This window comes from Cetorhinus maximus, chromosome 11 (assembly GCF_964194155.1).
Source record: "Cetorhinus maximus chromosome 11, sCetMax3.hap1.1, whole genome shotgun sequence".
NCBI lineage: Eukaryota > Metazoa > Chordata > Chondrichthyes > Lamniformes > Cetorhinidae > Cetorhinus > Cetorhinus maximus.
Window position 1 is genome coordinate 126,004,113 of NC_135889.1, and position 18,050 is coordinate 126,022,162.

An 18,050-nucleotide genomic window follows, 5' to 3' on the forward strand; every position below is an offset into this window, starting at 1 on the left:
CAGCCTCTTGGCTGATTTCCAAGCCAAGTCTTAATTTACAACTGGGAATGGCCAACGTGAAGTCATCGTCTTGAGTGGGGATTGGATAATTCACACTCACAAATTTTAATAAAAGCTCCCATGTGACTCTTAAATTTCTATTACAATCCATGAACCAAAACAGCCCTGTTTACTGGACAGTTTTAATATCCCTGTCGAAAACAGGACACTGTTAATACCCCAGAATAATGTTAAAACTCCCAGGATACTGCTAATGCCCCCGGAATAATGTTAAAACTCTCAGGACACTGTCAATACCCCCAGGCCACTGTTAATATGCACGGAATACGGTTAATACCCCTAGGATACTGTTAATACTCCCAGAACACTGTTAATACTCCCAGAACACTGTTAATACCCCAAGACACTGTTCGTACTCCCAGAATACTGGTAATACCCTCAGAGTACTGTTAAAATGCCCAGGACACTCTTAATACCCCCAGAACTCTTAACACCCCCAGAATGCTGTTAATACCTCCAGAACACTGTCAATACCCCCAAGATACTGTTACTACCCCCCAGGACACTGTTAATACTCCCAGGCTGCTGTTAATACCAACAGGACACTGTTTCTACCCCAGAAGGCTGTTAATAGCCCCAGGTCACTGTTAATAGCCCCAGGACACTTAATAGGCCCAGGACATTGTTAATATTCCCAGGACACTGTTAATACCAGGAGGACACTATTAATCCTCGCAGGCTGCTGATAATACCCCCAGGACACAGTTAATACTCCCAGGACACTGATAATATTCACAAGACACTGTTAATAGTCCCAAGACACTGTTAATACTCTCAGGACACTGTTAATACCCCCAGGACTCTGTTTATACTCCCAGGCTGCTGTTAATACCCCCAGGGCACTATTAATACCACCAGGACACTGTTAATTCTCCCAGGCTGCTATTAATACCAACATGACACTGTTAGTACCCTGAGAAGACTGTTAATACCCCCAGGACACTGTTAATATTCTCAGGACACTATTAATACTCCCAAGACACTGTTAATACCCCCAGGACAGTGTTAATACCCCCCCCCCCCCCCCCCCCCCCCACACACACACACACACACACACACACACACCCGGGACACAGTTAATACTCCAAGGCTGCTGTTAATACTCCCAGGACACTATTAATACCCCCAGGACACTGTTAATACACCCAGGACACTGTTAAAACCCCCTGGACATTGCTAACACCCCCAAGACACTGTTAATACCCTCAGGCTGCTGTTAATACCCCCAGGACACTGTTAATACTCCCAGGACAAGTTAAAATCCCCTGGACATTGTTAATATCCCCAGGACACTGGTAATACCCCTAGGGCACTGTTAATACTCCCAGACCACTGTTAATACCCCCAGGACACTGTTATTACTCACAGGACACTGTTATTATTCACAGGTGCTGGTAATACCCCCAGGACACCGCTACTATTCCCATGACACTGTTAATTTCCCCAGGACACTGTTTATACCCCCAGGATGCTGTTAATACCCTGGGACACTTTTAATACTCCCAGGTCAGCATTAATATGCCCAGGACACTGTTACTAATCCCAGGACACTGTTAATACCCACAGGACACCTTTATTATTCCCAGGTCAGCATTAATACTCCCAGGAGACTGTTAATACCCCCAGGACACTGTTACTACTCCCAGGATACTGTTAATAACCCTGTGACATTTTTATTACGACCAGAACACTGTTACTGCTCCCAGGACACAATTAATAACCACAGGAGACTGTTAATACCTCCAGGACGCTGTTAATACCCCCCAGAACCTGTTACTACTCCCAGGATACTATTAATACCCTCAGGATATTGTTAATATTCCCGGGGCACCTTTAAAACTCCCAGGACATTGTTAATACCCCAAAGACATTGCTAATACTCCTAAGACATTGTCAATGCCACCAGGGCACAGTTACTACTCCCAGGACACTGTTAATACCCCCAGGACACTGTTAATACCCCAAGGTCACTGTTAATACTCCCAGAATACTGCTAATACCCCAGGACACTGCTAATACCCCCAGGCAGTTGATACTCCCAGAATATGGTTAATACTCCAGGCTACAGTTAATTACCACAGGATACTGTTCATTGACCCAGGACACTATTAACACTGGTCATCTTCCGAGGTTCTATAGATTCTGGAACAGTTCCTACAGATTGGAGGGTAGCTAATGCAACCCCACTATTTAAAAAGGGTGGTAGAGAGAAAACGGAATTATAGACCAGTCAGCCTGACGTCTGTAGTGGGGAAAATTATAGAGTCCATTATAAAAGATTTAGTAGCTGAGAACTTGGAAAACAGTGGCAGAATCGGACAGAGTCAGCATGGATTTACGAAAGGGAAACCATGCTTGACAAATCTACTGGAATTTTTCGAGGATGTAACTAGTAGAGTTGATGAGGGGGAGCCAGTGGATGTGGTTTATTTGGACTTTCAGAAGGCTTTCGACAAAGTCCCACATAAGAGATTGGTGTGTAAAATTAAAGCACATGGGATTGGGGGTAGTGTATTGAGATGGTTAGAAAACTAGTTGGCAGACAGGAAACAAAGAGTAGGAATAAACGGGTCTTTTTCTGAATGGCAGGCAGTGACTAGTGGGGTACCACAGGGATCGGTGCTGGGACCCCAGTTATTCACAATATATATTAATGATTTAGATGAGGGTGCTAAATGTAACACCTCCAGATTTGCAGATGACACAAAGCTGGGTGGGAGGGTGAGCTGTGAAGAGGATGCAGAGATGCTTCAGTGTGATTTGGACAAGCTGAGTGAGTGGGCAAATGCATGGCAGACGCAATATAATGTGGATAAATGTGAGCTCATCCACTTTGGTAGCAAAAACAGGAAGGAAGATTATTATCTGAATGCCTATAAATTGAGAGAGGAGAATGTGCAACGATACCTGGGTGTCCTCGTACACCAGTCGCTGAAGGTAAGTAGGCGGTAAAGAAGAGAAATGGTATGTTGGCCTTCATAGCCAGAGGATTTGAGTACAGGAGCAGGGATGTCTTGTTGCAATTATACAGGGCCTTGGTGAGACCACACTTGGAATATTGTGTGCAGTTTTGGTCTCCTTATCTGAGGAAGGATGTTCTTGCTGTAGAGTGAGTGCAGTGAAGGTTTACCTGACTGATTCCTGGGATGGTGGGACTGACATATGAGGAGAGATTGAGTCGGTTAGGATTATATTTGCTGGAGTTCAGAAGAATGAGGGGGGATCTCATAGAAACCTGTAAAATTCTAACAGGACTAGACAGGGTAGATGCAGGAAGAATGTTCCCAATGGTGGGGGAGTCCAGAACCAGGGGTCACAGTCTGAGGATACAGGGTAGACCATTTAGGACTGAGATGAGGAGAAATTTCTTCACCCAGAGAGTGGTGAGCCTGTGGAATTCGCTACCACAGAAAGTAGTTGAGGCCAAAACATTGTATGTTTTCAAGAAGGAGTTAGGTATAGCTCTTGGGGCGAAAGGGATCAAAGGATATGGGGAGAAAGCGGGAGCAGGCTATTGAGTTGGATGATCAGCCATGATCATAATGAATGGTGGAGCAGGCTCGAAGGGCCGAATGGCCTACTCCTGCTCCTAGTTTCTATGTTTCTATGTTAATACCCTTAGGACACTGTTCATACCCCCAGGAGACTTTTAATACTCCCAGGATACCTTTACTACTCCCAGGACACTTAATACCTGCAAGATACTTTTAATACTCCCAGGACACAGTTAATACCCCCAGGATACTGCTAATAGCCCCAGCATATTGTTAATATTCCCATGACATCTTTAATACTTCCGGGACTCTTAGTACCCCAGGAAACAGTTAGTATTCCCACTTTTAATACCCCCAAGACACTATTAATACTCCCAGGACACCGTTAATACCCCCAGGTCACCAATAATACTCCCAGGACACTGTTAACACTCCCAGGACATTATTAATACTCCCAGGATATTGTTAGTACCCCCAGTACACAGTTAATACCCCCAGGACATTGTTAGTCACCCCCGGACATTGCTAATACCCCCAGGACACTGCTAATGTCCCCAGGATACTGTTAATTACCCCCAGAATCTGGTTAATACCCTGAGGATACTGCTAATGCCCCCAGAACACTGTTCATAGTCCTGTGTTAAAACAGGACACTGTTAATACCCCAGCAGACTGGTAATACCCCCTTTTTAAAAACAGGACACTGTTAATACCCTGTCTAAAAATGTACTGACACACAATCCAGCTCTGGTTTAAATCGGGCTGTGTATTTTTATTTGAGTGATCATTTTCCATTTGTGCACTGATCTAAACAGTCACTTTCTCCAGATGGTGGGCCTGATCCCCAAGGGTTGCTGGCATTTGGAGAACTGTAGGGTGCCAGTGATGCAGTGTGAAGAATGTCAGCATTGATTTGAAATGTGGATTTAGAAGTGAAATCTTTAAATTATTTCCATTTATAAGTTTTCATTATCAGAACTACCATCTCAGTAAGTTGTGCCTGGTTTAATTAGTGCTACCCATATAATTGTTGGTGGAATACGGATATTAGTCTGTGATGCTGACACAACTAAAGCAGAAAGAGAAACATATAGCAGGACAGTCAGAGTCTGGGTGACACAGACCAACATTTTTTATCACTTTTTTTAAAAAAGGCCATGGGCAGGATGTTGAGCTCGGCGTGCGGGTGCGCGCCCAACCGAGCGGAGCGTAAAATGACGCGCGATGATGTCAGGCATGTGTCTTGATATCATCGCGTAGTCCCAAGGTATTCCGTTCGGCGGACATGCACCGGAGTCGGCAGTGCACCCACAAACAAATAAAAGTCCTGTTAAGGCCATTAAAAGGGAAATAACATTCAAATGTACACTGCCCGTCCAACCTTAGCATTGGCGGGCAGGCGAAAACGCCAAACGGCCTTTACACTTTTTAGGAAACCTCATCCACGGGTGGGATAAGGTTTCCTAAAGCCAATAAAAATAAAATAAAAATTTTACACTTGAATTAAAAACATGTCCCTGCTCATGTGACAGAGTCGCACATGTTTTATGACATTTTTATTTTGTTCATTACTTTTTTTAAACAGCGCTTCATCTCCCTGAGGCAGCTCCGTGCCTCAGGAAGATAGAGGCTCTCTTTTTCCTCCCCCCGCCCGCACAGGCAGCACTGGGCGCTGATGCTCGCGTCCCACGCTGCACGGGCCTTAATTGGCCCGCCCACGTAAAATCGTGGTGCGGTGCCAATTGCTGGCGGCGTTCAGCTTCCTGACTGCCCCCGCCTGCCCCCGCCGAGCACCCCTGCCCAGGGCAAAATCCTGCCCCGTGAATCTTTCATTCTTCAGTTCTGATAAAACGTCACAGACCTGAAACATTGGGGAGAATTTTTAGCTCGGCAGGTGGGCGCACGCCAGACCCGATCGAGCGTAAAATGACGCGCGATGACGTCAGGCAAGCGTCCCGACATCATCACGCACTCGTGTGATATTTCGGTCGGTGGGCACACGCCAGAGTCGGCACCGCATCCGCCAACAATTGAAAGGCCTGTTAAGGCCATTAAAAAGTTAACTGAGAGAGATTTTTCGCTGCCCATCCAACCTAACGGTTAGCAGGCGGGCGAAGAGGCCAAACGGCCTTTGTGTTTTTAGGAAACTCACCCATGGGCGGGATGAGGTTTCCAACAGCAAATGAAAATAAAATAAACCAATTAAAAAATTTAATTAATAACATGTCCCTGCTCATGTGACAGATTCACATGAGGGGACATGTTTTATAACATTTTTAAAATCTTTATTTTTTATTTTGAAAAATGCTCATCTCCCTGAGGTAGCTCTCTGCTTCAGGTAGATTTTCAAGCGCGCGTCCGCGTGCATGCGCAAAGTTCATGCTCACCCTCCTCCCCACCACACAGGCAGTGCTGAGCGCTGCTGCTCGCATTTCACACTGGGCAGGCCTTAATCATGCATTTTGGAAGGTCTAATACAGGCAGGAATTATACAGTAAATAGCAGGACCCTTAAGTGCATCGACGGGCAGAGGGATCTGGGTGTACAGGTCCACAGGTCACTGAAAGTGGCAACGCAGGTGGATAAGGTAGTCAGGAAGGCATATGGCATGCTTGCCTTCGTTGGCAGGGGTATTGAGTATAAAAGCTGGGAAGTCATGCTGCAGCTGTATAGAACCTTGGTTAGGCCACACTTGGAATATTGCGTGCAATTCTGGTCGCCACATTACCAGAAGGATATGGAGGCATTGGAGAGGGTGCAGAGGAGGTTTACCAGGATACTGCGTGGTCTGGAGGTTATTAGCTATGAGGAGAGGTTGGAGAAACTCGGATTGTTCTCACTAGAGCGACGGAGATTGAGGGGCGACTTGATAGAAGTTTACAAAATTATGAGTGGCATGGACAGAGTAGATAGTCAGAAGCTTTTTCCCAGGGTGGAAGAGTCAATTACTAGGGGACATAGGTTTAAGGTGAGAGGAGAAAACTATAGAGGAGATGTGCGGGGCAAGTTTTTTATGCAGAGGGTAGTGAGTGTCTGGAATTTGCTGCCAAAGGAGGTGGTGGAAGCAGGTACGATAGTGGTTTTTAAGAGGCAGCTTGACAAATACATGAATAGGATGGGAATAGAGGGATACGGACCCCGGAAGTGCAAAATGTTTTAGTTGACGGGCAATATGATCGGCGCAGGCTTGGAGGGCCGAAGGGCCTGTTCCTGTGCTGTACTTTTCTTTTCTTTGTTTGTTCTTAATCGGCCCACCAGCATGAAATTGTGATCCGGCCCTGATCGTGGGTGGTGGTCGGCTTCTCACCGCCCCTGCCCACCCCCGCCGAGCCCACGCAAAGAGAGAGAAATCCTCCTCATTAACCCTACCTTACTCCCCACACACAGCCTGTTTTACCTGCTGAATCTTCCTAGCATTTTCTGTTTTTATTTCAGACTTTCAGCAGCTGCAAAATTTTATTTTTGCCCTTTCATTGTTCCTTGTTTTGACAGACAACAAACCCATGTCAATCTGATTAACAGTACATGCTTTTTAACCAGCGGTCACTGGACAGTGATCAGGAGCAGGAGCCCTGGCTGATTTCCCCTCTCTCTAACCCAGGAGTCACTGGACAGTGATCAGGAGCAGGAGCCCTGGCTGATTTCCCCTCTCTCTAACCCAGGAGTCACTGGACAGTGATCAGGAGCAGGAACCCTGGCTGATTTCCCCTCTCTCTCTCTAACCCAGGGGTCACTGGACAGTGATCAGGAGCAGGAGCCCTGGCTGATTTCCCCTCTCTCTAACCCAGGGGTCACTGGACAGTGATCAGGAGCAGGAGCCCTGGCTGATTTCCCCTCTCTCTCTCTAACCCAGGAGTCACTGGACAGTGATCAGGAGCAGGAACCCTGGCTGATTTCCCCTCTCTCTCTAACCCAGGAGTCACCAGACAGTGATCAGGAGCAGGAGCCCTGGCTGATTTCCCCTCTCTCTAACCCAGGGGTCACTGGACAGTGATCAGGAGCAGGAGCCCTGGCTGATTTCCCCTCTCTCTCTCTCTCTCTCTCTAACCCAGGAGTCACCTGACAGTGATCAGGAGCAGGAACCCTGGCTGATTTCCCCTCTCTCTCTCTAACCCAGGGGTCACTGGACAGTGATCAGGAGCAGGAACCCTGGCTGATTTCCCCTCTCTCTAACCCAGGAGTCACTGGACAATGATCAGGGGTAGAAAGGGAGAAAATGAGAGAGTCCGACGGGCCAACAGTAAGAGAATGGTTAGTGAAAGATAGGAATTAAATAGACAATGAAAGGCAAAGATATAGGGAGAGAGAAAGAGAGAAGCGGCAGAGGGATGACTATGGTTAGGATTTGTAGTGCACAGCCCAATGGAGAAGTGGCAGATTCATCAGTAGCTTTCAAAAGAAAATTGGATAAATATTTAAAAAAGAAAAAAATTGCAGGGAAATGGAGAAAGAGCAGTGGAGTGGGATTAACTAGAATGCTCTTCGAAAGAGTCAGGGCAGATTCAGTGCATCAAATGGCCCCTCTCTGCTGTGCTATTCTATGATTCTATCACACAAAAATAAATATTTGATTGATTTAGCATCTTATATAAACCTCAGAACGTGATAAAACATTTCACGGACAATGAATTTATCACTGTTCTATCATTGGGAGTTTGTTTATTCATTCATGGGATGTCAGCATTTATTGCCCATCCCTAGTTGCTCTTGAGAAGGTGGTGGTGAGCTGTCTTCTTGAACCGCTGCAGTCCATGTGGTGTAGGTACACCCACAGTGCTGTTAGGGAGGGAGTTCCAGGATTTTGACCCAGCGACAGTGAAGGAACGGCGCTATATTTCCAAGCCTTGACTTGGAGGGCAATGGCAGATGGTGGTGTTCCCATGTGTCTGCTTAACTATTCCTTCTAGGTCAGTGGTATTCACTAGAAAAATAGTGAGGGTCAACTGGAATATTGGAAACATCTATTGGGCTGCAGATACATTGTGATTTATTTCTTCAAAATAGGCATCCTGGTGTGTAAAATACAAAATATGATTTAAACGATAAACACATTAGTAACTGAACACAGGACACCCAGTGTGATCTAATCAAGCTTTGATCTACATTGAGCAGAACTTCTCTACTTTATGCAGCAATCCCCTGTTTAGCACTCCTATTGTGATCCTAAAAATACTGGATAAAGCTGGTTTTAAATTCTGCCCTCTGTAATGCGCAGCCTGGCTTCAGAGCAGAAGAAGCTGCTCTGTCTAGGTCCTTGCACTCACAACCAATATTGAGGCCAGGTTCCAGAAACAGCTGAAGACTGTAGCTGCCTTCATAGACTGGTCAACGACATTCAGCACTGTCTGACTGGAGACCTGCTTCTGAAGGTTGGTGGAATATGGACATTAGTCTCTCATGCCAACACAGCTGAAGCAGAAGCAGAAGCTGAAGGTTACAACTCTGCCTCAATGCCTCAAAATTCTCAACAGATATTGTATATCAACAGCCTAACAAAGAACCCATAAGTTCCGCATTTATCATTGTATTCTGCATGGTGGAAAAAGTCACTAGCAACATTGACCTTCTCATTCATGAAGACTTGAAAAAAATGACTTAAGTGTTTAAAATCATGCTGTTTCAGGGAAACAGCAGCTAATATTCATGGAACTGCCATCAACCCACTATCCAGATGGACTGAATTGTGGGAGACAGGGAGCTTAAAGAACCAACAGCAGAGGTTCCTGGTTTTAACCTCACACGAAGACAGTGGACACAATGCTCACTGAATCCGGACAGAGTGTGGACGGCGTGACTGCCTGCTCCATAACTGGAAGATGAGGGATGATCCAAAGTGCGATTGCGGCCATGAGCCCCAGAGCGTGGGACACATCACATCAACCTGTCAGCTGTAGGAGGCACCTCATCTCCTCACTTGGATTTTCAGGAGACCAAACTGGACACCCCATAATTAGCTGTTCCTGTCTTTCAAAAGTAGTAGCAGTGCCAAATCCTTCAAGCTCACCTACTCATGTCATGAAATAATGTATTAGCTGGATTTCTCTGAGTGAGTAAGTGCCCCTAGCTCCCCTTTTTATGCCAAATCTTCTCTTGGTCTGTGTCTTTGTTGTTGGATTTGTACCCATCCCACCACCCAGCCAGAGTGCTGGCTGTTGTTAGTGTGTCTAGTTACACATGGTTATTGTTGATATCTGGTGTTAGGACGTTTTGTTTTTACTGTTCCAGCTCCCTATTTCCTTAGATAAAATTCCACTCTGAATCAAGACGACTGTCTAAAAAAAAGTTTCACTTAAAAAAAACTTCAGCATTGCTTTTCCTGTGGAATGGACAGCTGGAAAATTCGAGTCTGATGATTGTTGGGATCTTTCCATGACTGCGGAATGTGTTGTGGAGATTGGAAAAAGAAGTGATTTTTTCCCCCAGTCTGTTGTGTTTCTCTGGTCTCAGTGCTCGCTCATGGGGAGCTGATGTCACTCCCAAGCACATAGCTGGGAGTTGATAAGTGTATACCAGGTGGAGGCTGTAGTGCTTACAGACACAGTCATCAGAAACAAACTTCCCACTCACACATATCCACTGTGGGAACGGCATTCTCTCTTTCTCTCCCTCTTCTCCAGTCTCCTTCAAGTTCTAACCTCTCTTTGTCCCTATTGTGGATTTTTGGTTTCATTTCTTCCTCCCAGACCTGTCAACTTTTACATGGATAGAAAAAAAGTACTACTTTGAGACGTAAAAGAGGACATACAAGAGGTAGGGTTTGAGATGCTGTTGCAGACTTTGCCCCTTGACTCAGTTCCAGCTCTGGGTTAGTTTTGAAGTTGCATGTTTCTTTAGTTTTATCTTTTACCAGGGTTTGCGGGTATTGAAAAAGTTTTGAATGTTTTGTTTTTGCGAGGGGGCTGGGAGCGATTAGGCCTGTAATGCTGAGTGAGGTTCGCGTCGGTTTCCATTGCGCATTATGAAGGTGGAAAAGTGTTTGGTGGAATTTATTTTTGGCCAGTGGACAGGGACATTAGCAAAATGGTATCATGCTGCGTTCTTGCACACAGCCAGAAGACAAACTGGAAGTGGGTCAATGTGGAGTGCGTAACCCTTTAAATACTGTAAGCGCAGATTCACTGTGCTGCAATTTGCTGGAGTGGGGCATCTCAAAATGTGCCCCATTCATTAGACGTTTTCTTACACACTTAAGCTCAACATTTCTTTGTATGTACCTGCAAGTGCAATCTGCTAACAGTGTGGCAAGGGCAATGGGGCAACTGGGACCTTAGTGAATGGGGGGACTAACAGTTTATCTCCTTAACCAAAGTTAAAGATTGAGGCAGGGAGGGAGGACTGGTGTGAATGAGAATCAAATCAGAAAGAGAAATAGAAATAAAGAGAGCGAAAGACAAACTGGAAGAGAGGAAAAAGTGATAAAGGAAAAATAAGTTTTTTAAAATTAAATTTGACCTTTTAAAAATCTCACAGAACAATTTAGTACCTGAAGGAATGAGACTCCACACTTTTAATTGCTCACTTTCAGGGCCAGAGAAATTGATTGACACTTGGTGAAAAGAGTTCTTAAGCGGTTAAATTTACCACAGAAAATTAATTCTAGTAATTAATAGGCACTTAATATGCAAACGCAGCAAGGAGGTTAAGGGTGAGATACCATTTTGTGAAGCAAACATTGGAATAGCACAAACCGTCTAGCAACTTGTAACAATTTGCAATTCACGGGGCACTTTTCCTCACCACAATTTACTGGATGATTTCTCCATTAATAATGCTGAGTGTCATTCACACACCTTACAGCAAATTCTGTCCCATTATATCTAAATATCCCTGACCTCTTCCCTCACTCCCTGCTCCTTTAGAAAGTAGGACCCAACCTGTGTCTGAATCAAAAGGTCTGGGTTCAAGCCCCACTCCAGAGACTTGAGCCCATAATCCAGGCTGACACTCCCGGTGCAGCATTAAGGGAATGCTGCACTGTTGGAAGTGCTGTGCTTTGGAAGTGCAAGATCACACTGTACAATTTTGGAAAGCAGAGGAGTGCACCCCCGTGTCCTGGTTAAACTTTATCACTGAACCAACATCACTAAAAGAGTTGATGTCATTTTCTTTATCAGATTACTGTTTGACGGATTTGCATTTTGGTCTTCCAGATGTGGTACACACCCAGGGGCCGTTGGATGGGAGTTTGTATGCCAAAGTAAAGAAGAAGAATTCAACCGATGGGACGACAAATCCAGTCCCTGCCAACGGTATTCCTTTACCTGGGGTGCCCAACCATATTGAGCACACCCTGTCAGTGAGCAGTGACTCTGGGAACTCCACCGCCTCCACCAAAACTGACAAGACTGACGAGCAGCCACCGACCAGCAACCAAGGCATCACACCTGAGGAGAGGCGGGAGCTCGACAGGCTGCTCAGCGGCTTTGGCTTGGACAGCAAGGCACCAATGCACAACAGGGCCTCTGGCCTGTCAGTCTCAGCAGGAGCTCGTCATGTGCTGGTTCCTGCCCAGATCCACATCAATGGAGATGTGCCAATGGCCAACGCGGAGCGGGAAACTGACATTCTAGATGATGACTTGCCCAACCACGACCTGAACAGCATCGATAGTGTGGGCACACTCTCCTCCTTCGAGGGCACCTACCCCATGGCAACGGGTGAGGTGGGTTACCACGAGTCTCCACGGGTAGACCAGGCCTTGCTTGTATCCAATGGGCCACTAAGTTACAATGGAATTAACAAACTCCAGAGGGATGGATACTGCGAGTCAGACCTAACGGGAATCAGCTACACCAAGAACATCCCAAGGAGTAACAGCGTAACCCAGGCAGGCCAACAGCAGAACTCTACAAGCCACTTGATCCCTGTCATCTCCACTCCTCAGCATGTCACTTACACCATGCCAAGCTGTGTCCAGCAACCTCAAACAGCTGTTGTCCAGCAGTCCTATCCCATTGGCCCCACTGGGATGTACAGATCTCAATCGTTCAGTGCACCTGACAGCTCCAGACATGAGCTTGTGTCCAATCTGCCTCAGACCCCAGCACGCAGCACCAGCAGTAGGGACGCAGTTCAGAGAGGCCTGAGCACCTGGCAGCAGCAGGGGAGCTGGTCCCCATCCTACCCACAGGCAAATGGGGTGCTCGAGGGTCCTAGCAGCCCTTTGAGAACTCAGAGCCCGCAGCACAGCGCCTCCGAGCCAATGCTGCAAAGCCACAACATCCCAGAATTCCCAAGAATGGCCTCTCAGCAGGAGATTGAGCAGTCCATTGAGACCCTCAACATACTCATGCTAGACTTGGACCCTTCATTTTCTCAGGCACACAAGTTTCAGCGTGAGCCAATGGTGGAACCGCAGCCCCCATCACACTTCAGCTCTGTAGATCATCAGGAGGCCGTCCAAAGACCACCAAACTCGTTTGAGCCTACTCACACCGTAATGGCAGCCAACATGTATGCCCCAAGCCAGCCGTTGACACACACTACTGATCTGATACACCAGACCTCATCAGAGTTAGATCAGAGAAATGTGGACAGTTGTCCTCAGGGCACCGCACTCCCACAGGAGCAACAACAGAACCCTGTAGGAGTCTATTACCCAGCGTATGGCCACGCGAGCCAGCAACTGCAGTCAGCCACCACCACAATGAGAAGTTACGGCCGAGGTCCAAACGACAACGCCTCATCCCCGGTGCCACCATTTGTACCGCACAGTGGACCCATTTCCGCAACCTACTCCATGCCATCTCAGTCACAAGTGCAAGTGAAATCTGCCAGCTTTGATGGCATCGCCAGGATGCCTGAGGAAGAACATTATAATTTGGAGGGACTGGTCGCTCAGCGGGTGGCAGGTAAGAAATGGCAGAGGACTCCTTTATCTCACAGGGCAGGACACCAGGGGAAGGGCCCAGCCCCACAGGGCAGGACACCAGGGGAAGGGCCCAGTCCCACAGGGCGGAACACCAGGGGAAGGGCCCAGCCCCACAGGGCAGGACACCAGGGGAAGGGCCCAGTCCCACAGGGCAGGACACCAGGGGAAGGGCCCAGTCCCACAGGGCAGGACACCAGGGGAAGGGCCCAGTTCCATAGGACAGGACACCAGGAGAACGGCCCAGTCCCACAGGGCAGGATACCAGGGGAAGGGCCCAGTCCCACAGGGCAGGACACCAGGGGAAGGGCCCAGTCCCACAGGGCAGGATACCAGGGGAAGGGCCCAGTCCCATAGGGCAGGACCCCAGGGAAAGGGCCCAGTCCCACAGGGCAGGACCCCAGGGAAAGGGCCCAGTCCCACAGGGCAGGACCCCAGGGAAAGGGCCCAGTCCCACAGGGCAGGACCCCAGGGGAAGGGCCCAGTCCCACAGGGCAGGACCCCAGGGGAAGGGCCCAGTCCCACAGGGCAGGACACCAGGGGAAGGGCCCAGTCCCACAGGGCAGGACCCCAGGGGAAGGGCCCAGTCCCACAGGGCAGGACACCAGGGGAAGGGCCCAGTCCCATAGGGCAGGACCCCAGGGAAAGGGCCCAGTCCCACAGGGCAGGACGCCAGGGGAAGGGCCCAGTCCCACAGGGCAGGACCCCAGGGGAAGGGCCCAGTCCCACAGGGCAGGACCCCAGGGGAAGGGCCCAGTCCCACAGGGCAGGTAACATTAAGGTGAGAAGTTGAGATATATCAGAAAGCAGTGATTAACAACCAAGCCTGGGTTTGGAAACACGTAGATTACAGAGGGTGGAGAGTGAAGAGAGGAATCCCACAGTTTGCGGGGAGAGTGAGTGGGGGAGGGGAGGAGTTCCATAGTTTGAGGGGAGTGAGGGAGGGGAGGAGTCCCTCAGTTTGAGGGGAGTGAGGGAGAGGAGTCCCACATTTGAGGTGAGTGTGGGAGGGGAGAAGTTTGAGTGGGAGACGTTACAATCAGTCTTGGCTTGAGCACAGTGAGAATCCAGAATGGAGGGAGAATATTCAGAATGAGATTTTCTTTTTAAGCAGGTTGCCAGCTAGATTTGTTTATTCTTGAATCTCCTTTAACAGAAGGGTATATACTGAAGCACTGTTGGAGGGGAGGCAGTGAGATGCGTGGTACAATAGCCTTGGTGATTGTGTTGGCCTCATACCTTCAGGGTCCATGATGTAGATTCAAAAGGCCCAGACCCCTCACTATGATCATCCAATCCTAACAGAGATAATCAGGAAATGCCAATTGATGTCATCATTATCTGTAACCAAACATTCTTTTACCTTTGACAAATTACCTATCATCAGGTGCTCCTCCCGGTTTTCCAGTGTTGTCCGGCCTCTCAGCATCTCTTCACTAATTAGATTCCCAACTGGGTCCCAGGAACGCCTCCAGGACCTGACACACTCCTGACAGGATCCCAGTCATTCCCTGGCAGAGCGGAGACAATGATGTGGAGCTGTCGGGGGGCTTGAGGCTCTCTGGGAATGGGAGATGGCTAATCTGGGAAAATTTCTTCCTGAGGGGAATTGTTTCAGATGTCAGAAAATACAGGTTCAAAATGAGGAAGCGAGAGTGTGGAGGGAAATCAGGGGAATTTTAGACCAAAACGGGATTAGAGTTTATGAAATAAATACCCGAGGAAGGACAGTGTAATTGGGGTTGAGAGGCATTTGTAGAGAGAAAGCATTGTGGGATATGGGGAGAAGGTGGGCAGGTGGGGTTGAGGGATATGGGGATAAGGTGGGTAGGTGTGATTGTGGGATATGGGGAGAGGGTGGGTAGGTGGGATTGAGGGATATGGGGAGAGGGTGGGTAGGTGGGATTGAGGGATATGGGGATAAGGTGGGTAGGTGGCATTGAGGGATATGGGGAGAGGGTGGGCAGGTGGGATTGAGGGATATGGGGATAAGGTGGGTAGGTGGGATTGTGGGATATGGGGAAAGGGTGGGTAGCTGGGATTGTGGGATATGGGGAGAGGGTGGGAAGGTGGGATTGAGGGATATGGGGAGAGGGTGGGTAGTTGGGATTGAGGGATATGGGGAGAGGGTGGGTAGGTGGGATTGTGGGATATGGGGAGAGGGTGGGTAGGTGGGATTGAGGGATATGGGGAGAGGGTGGGTAGGTGGGATTGAGGGATATGGGGAGAGGGTGGGTAGGTGGGATTGAGGGATAGGGGGAGAAGGTGGGTAGGTGGGATTGAGGGATATGGGGATAAAGTGGGTAGGTGGGATTGAGGGATATGGGGATAAAGTGGGTAGGTGGGATTAAGGGATATGGAGAGAGGGTGGGTAGGTGGGATTGAGGGATATGGGGATAAAGTGGGTAGGTGGGATTGAGGGATATGGGGAGAGGGTGGGTAGGTAGGATTTAGTGATCTGGGGAGAGGGTGGGTAGGTGGGATTGAGAGATATGGGGATAAGGTGGGTAGGTGGGATTGAGGGATATGGGGATAAGGTGGGTAGGTGGCATTGAGGGATATGGGGAGAGGGTGGGCAGGTGGGATTGAGGGATATGGGGATAAGGTGGGTAGGTGGGATTGTGGGATATGGGGAAAGGGTGGGTAGCTGGGATTGTGGGATATGGGGAGAGGGTGGGAAGGTGGGATTGAGGGATATGGGGAGAGGGTGGGTAGTTGGGATTGAGGGATATGGGGAGAGGGTGGGTAGGTGGGATTGTGGGATATGGGGAGAGGGTGGGTAGGTGGGATTGAGGGATAGGGGGAGAGGGTGGGTAGGTGGGATTGAGGGATATGGGGATAAAGTGGGTAGGTGGGATTGAGGGATATGGGGATAAAGTGGGTAGGTGGGATTAAGGGATATGGAGAGAGGGTGGGTAGGTGGGATTGAGGGATATGGGGATAAAGTGGGTAGGTGGGATTGAGGGATATGGGGAGAGGGTGGGTAGGTAGGATTGAGTGATCTGGGGAGAGGGTGGGTAGGTGGGATTGAGAGATATGGGGATAAGGTGGGTAGGTGGGATTGAGGGATATGGGGATAAAGTGGGTAGGTGGGATTGAGGGATATGGGGATAAGGTGGGTAGGTGGGATTGAGGGATATGGGGTGGGATTGAGGGATATTGGGAGAGGGTACGTAGGTGGAATTGAGGGATATGGGGGGGAGGGTGGGTAGGTGGGATTGAGGGATATAGGGGTAAAGTGGGATTGAGGGATATGGGGATAAGGTGGGTAGATGGGATTGAGGGATATGGGGAGAGGGTGGGTAGGTGGGATTGAGGGATATGGGGAGAGGGTGGGTAGGTGGGATTGAGGGACATGGGGAGAGGGTGGGTAGGTGGGATTGAGGGATATGGGGAGAGGGTGGGTAGGTGGGATTGAGGGACATGGGGAGAGGGTGGGTAGGTGGGATTGAGGGATATGGGGAGAGGGTGGGTCGGTAGGACTGTGGGATATAAGAAGAAGATGGGGCAGAGGGATATAGTTGACTCTGGATGGAGTAGGACTGATGGGGACAGTCCATTAATAATAAGATGATCAGACACAGACTCTCATAGAATGTGTATATGTGTGCTCTCATGTTTTTTTAAGGGAGGACAGAATTAAACATAAATTTGATGCCTCTGCTGCTAATAGCTGCTGACGCTTGTTGCCTCGGCTCACTTGTGAGGTACTGGACTACCTGGTGTGAATGGAATCTGTGTAACATCTCCACAATTGGGGAAGCCAGATGAGATGAGGCTGGGAGGGCAGTGTTGAAGGCAGGGTGGCCCACCCAGAAAATAAATTGAGCTTGTAATTAAAAGTTATGGAATTCAATAAGGAAGCTTGTGGTGTGGTCTGAATACACTTCAATGCTGAGAGTGTGAGCAGTGCAACTGAACTTTGTTCAATCAAATTGTGCTCTGAATCTAGAGTAAAGTCCTGACTTAATAAACAATCACATTTTCTAAAGGGAAATTCTACAGATTCCTGAACTTTATCTTCATCCTATCCTCTCAATTAATTTGTTCTCCCCTCCTCCCCTCTCACCCCTCTCCTCACTTCCCCCTCTCCCCTTACCTCATCTCACCTACTCCCCTCTGTCCACTTCCCACTCTTTCCCCCTGCACCCCTCTCCCCTTCTCTCCTCTTACTTTCACTCCTGTTTCCCTCTTCCCTTTCCTCTCTCCCTTTCCTCCATACTCCAATCTCTCCCCTTCATTTCCCTGCTCTCCAATGCACAAACAATTGTTAATTTTAAATCAGATTGAAAGATTTTCTGGGTATATGGAGTTAGAATGGAGGTCAACTATGATCTCATGGAATACCTGTAGGGATGAATGGCCTCCTCCTGACCCTCTCAGCTCCCTTCTCTCGCCTGCTCCCCTGTGTTCTGCAAACTCCCTTCATTTCCCATCCTCATTCGCTTCACAGTTTTGCACTCGCCCTTTCCAATAATTTTCCAAGATGACTGCTGGTTTCAACCAGCTGTGTAAAATTATGAAACAGAACAAGGCAGAGGGGATTGAGAGACATTGCTCAGTGTACAGGTATCTCCCTGAGAGAGAAGGGACTGAGGGACACCAGTCAGTGTACAGGTATCTCCATG

General features: G+C 48.3%; 1 protein-coding gene across 10 annotated transcripts in view; it reads left to right on the forward strand.

The window, feature by feature from the left end:
* Positions 1-18,050, forward strand: part of tns1b (tensin 1b) — a 662,464-nt gene that overhangs the window by 550,226 nt on the left and 94,188 nt on the right. For all 10 annotated transcript variants that reach the window (XR_013578019.1, XM_078552748.1, XM_078552745.1 and 7 more), the window contains one exon: positions 11,705-13,405. Coding sequence is in view for 9 of the 10 variants with exons in the window: in XM_078552748.1 (XP_078408874.1) it covers positions 11,705-13,405 (1,701 nt within the window). In the remaining variant the exon portion in view is untranslated. The remainder of the gene's footprint in view (positions 1-11,704; positions 13,406-18,050) is intronic.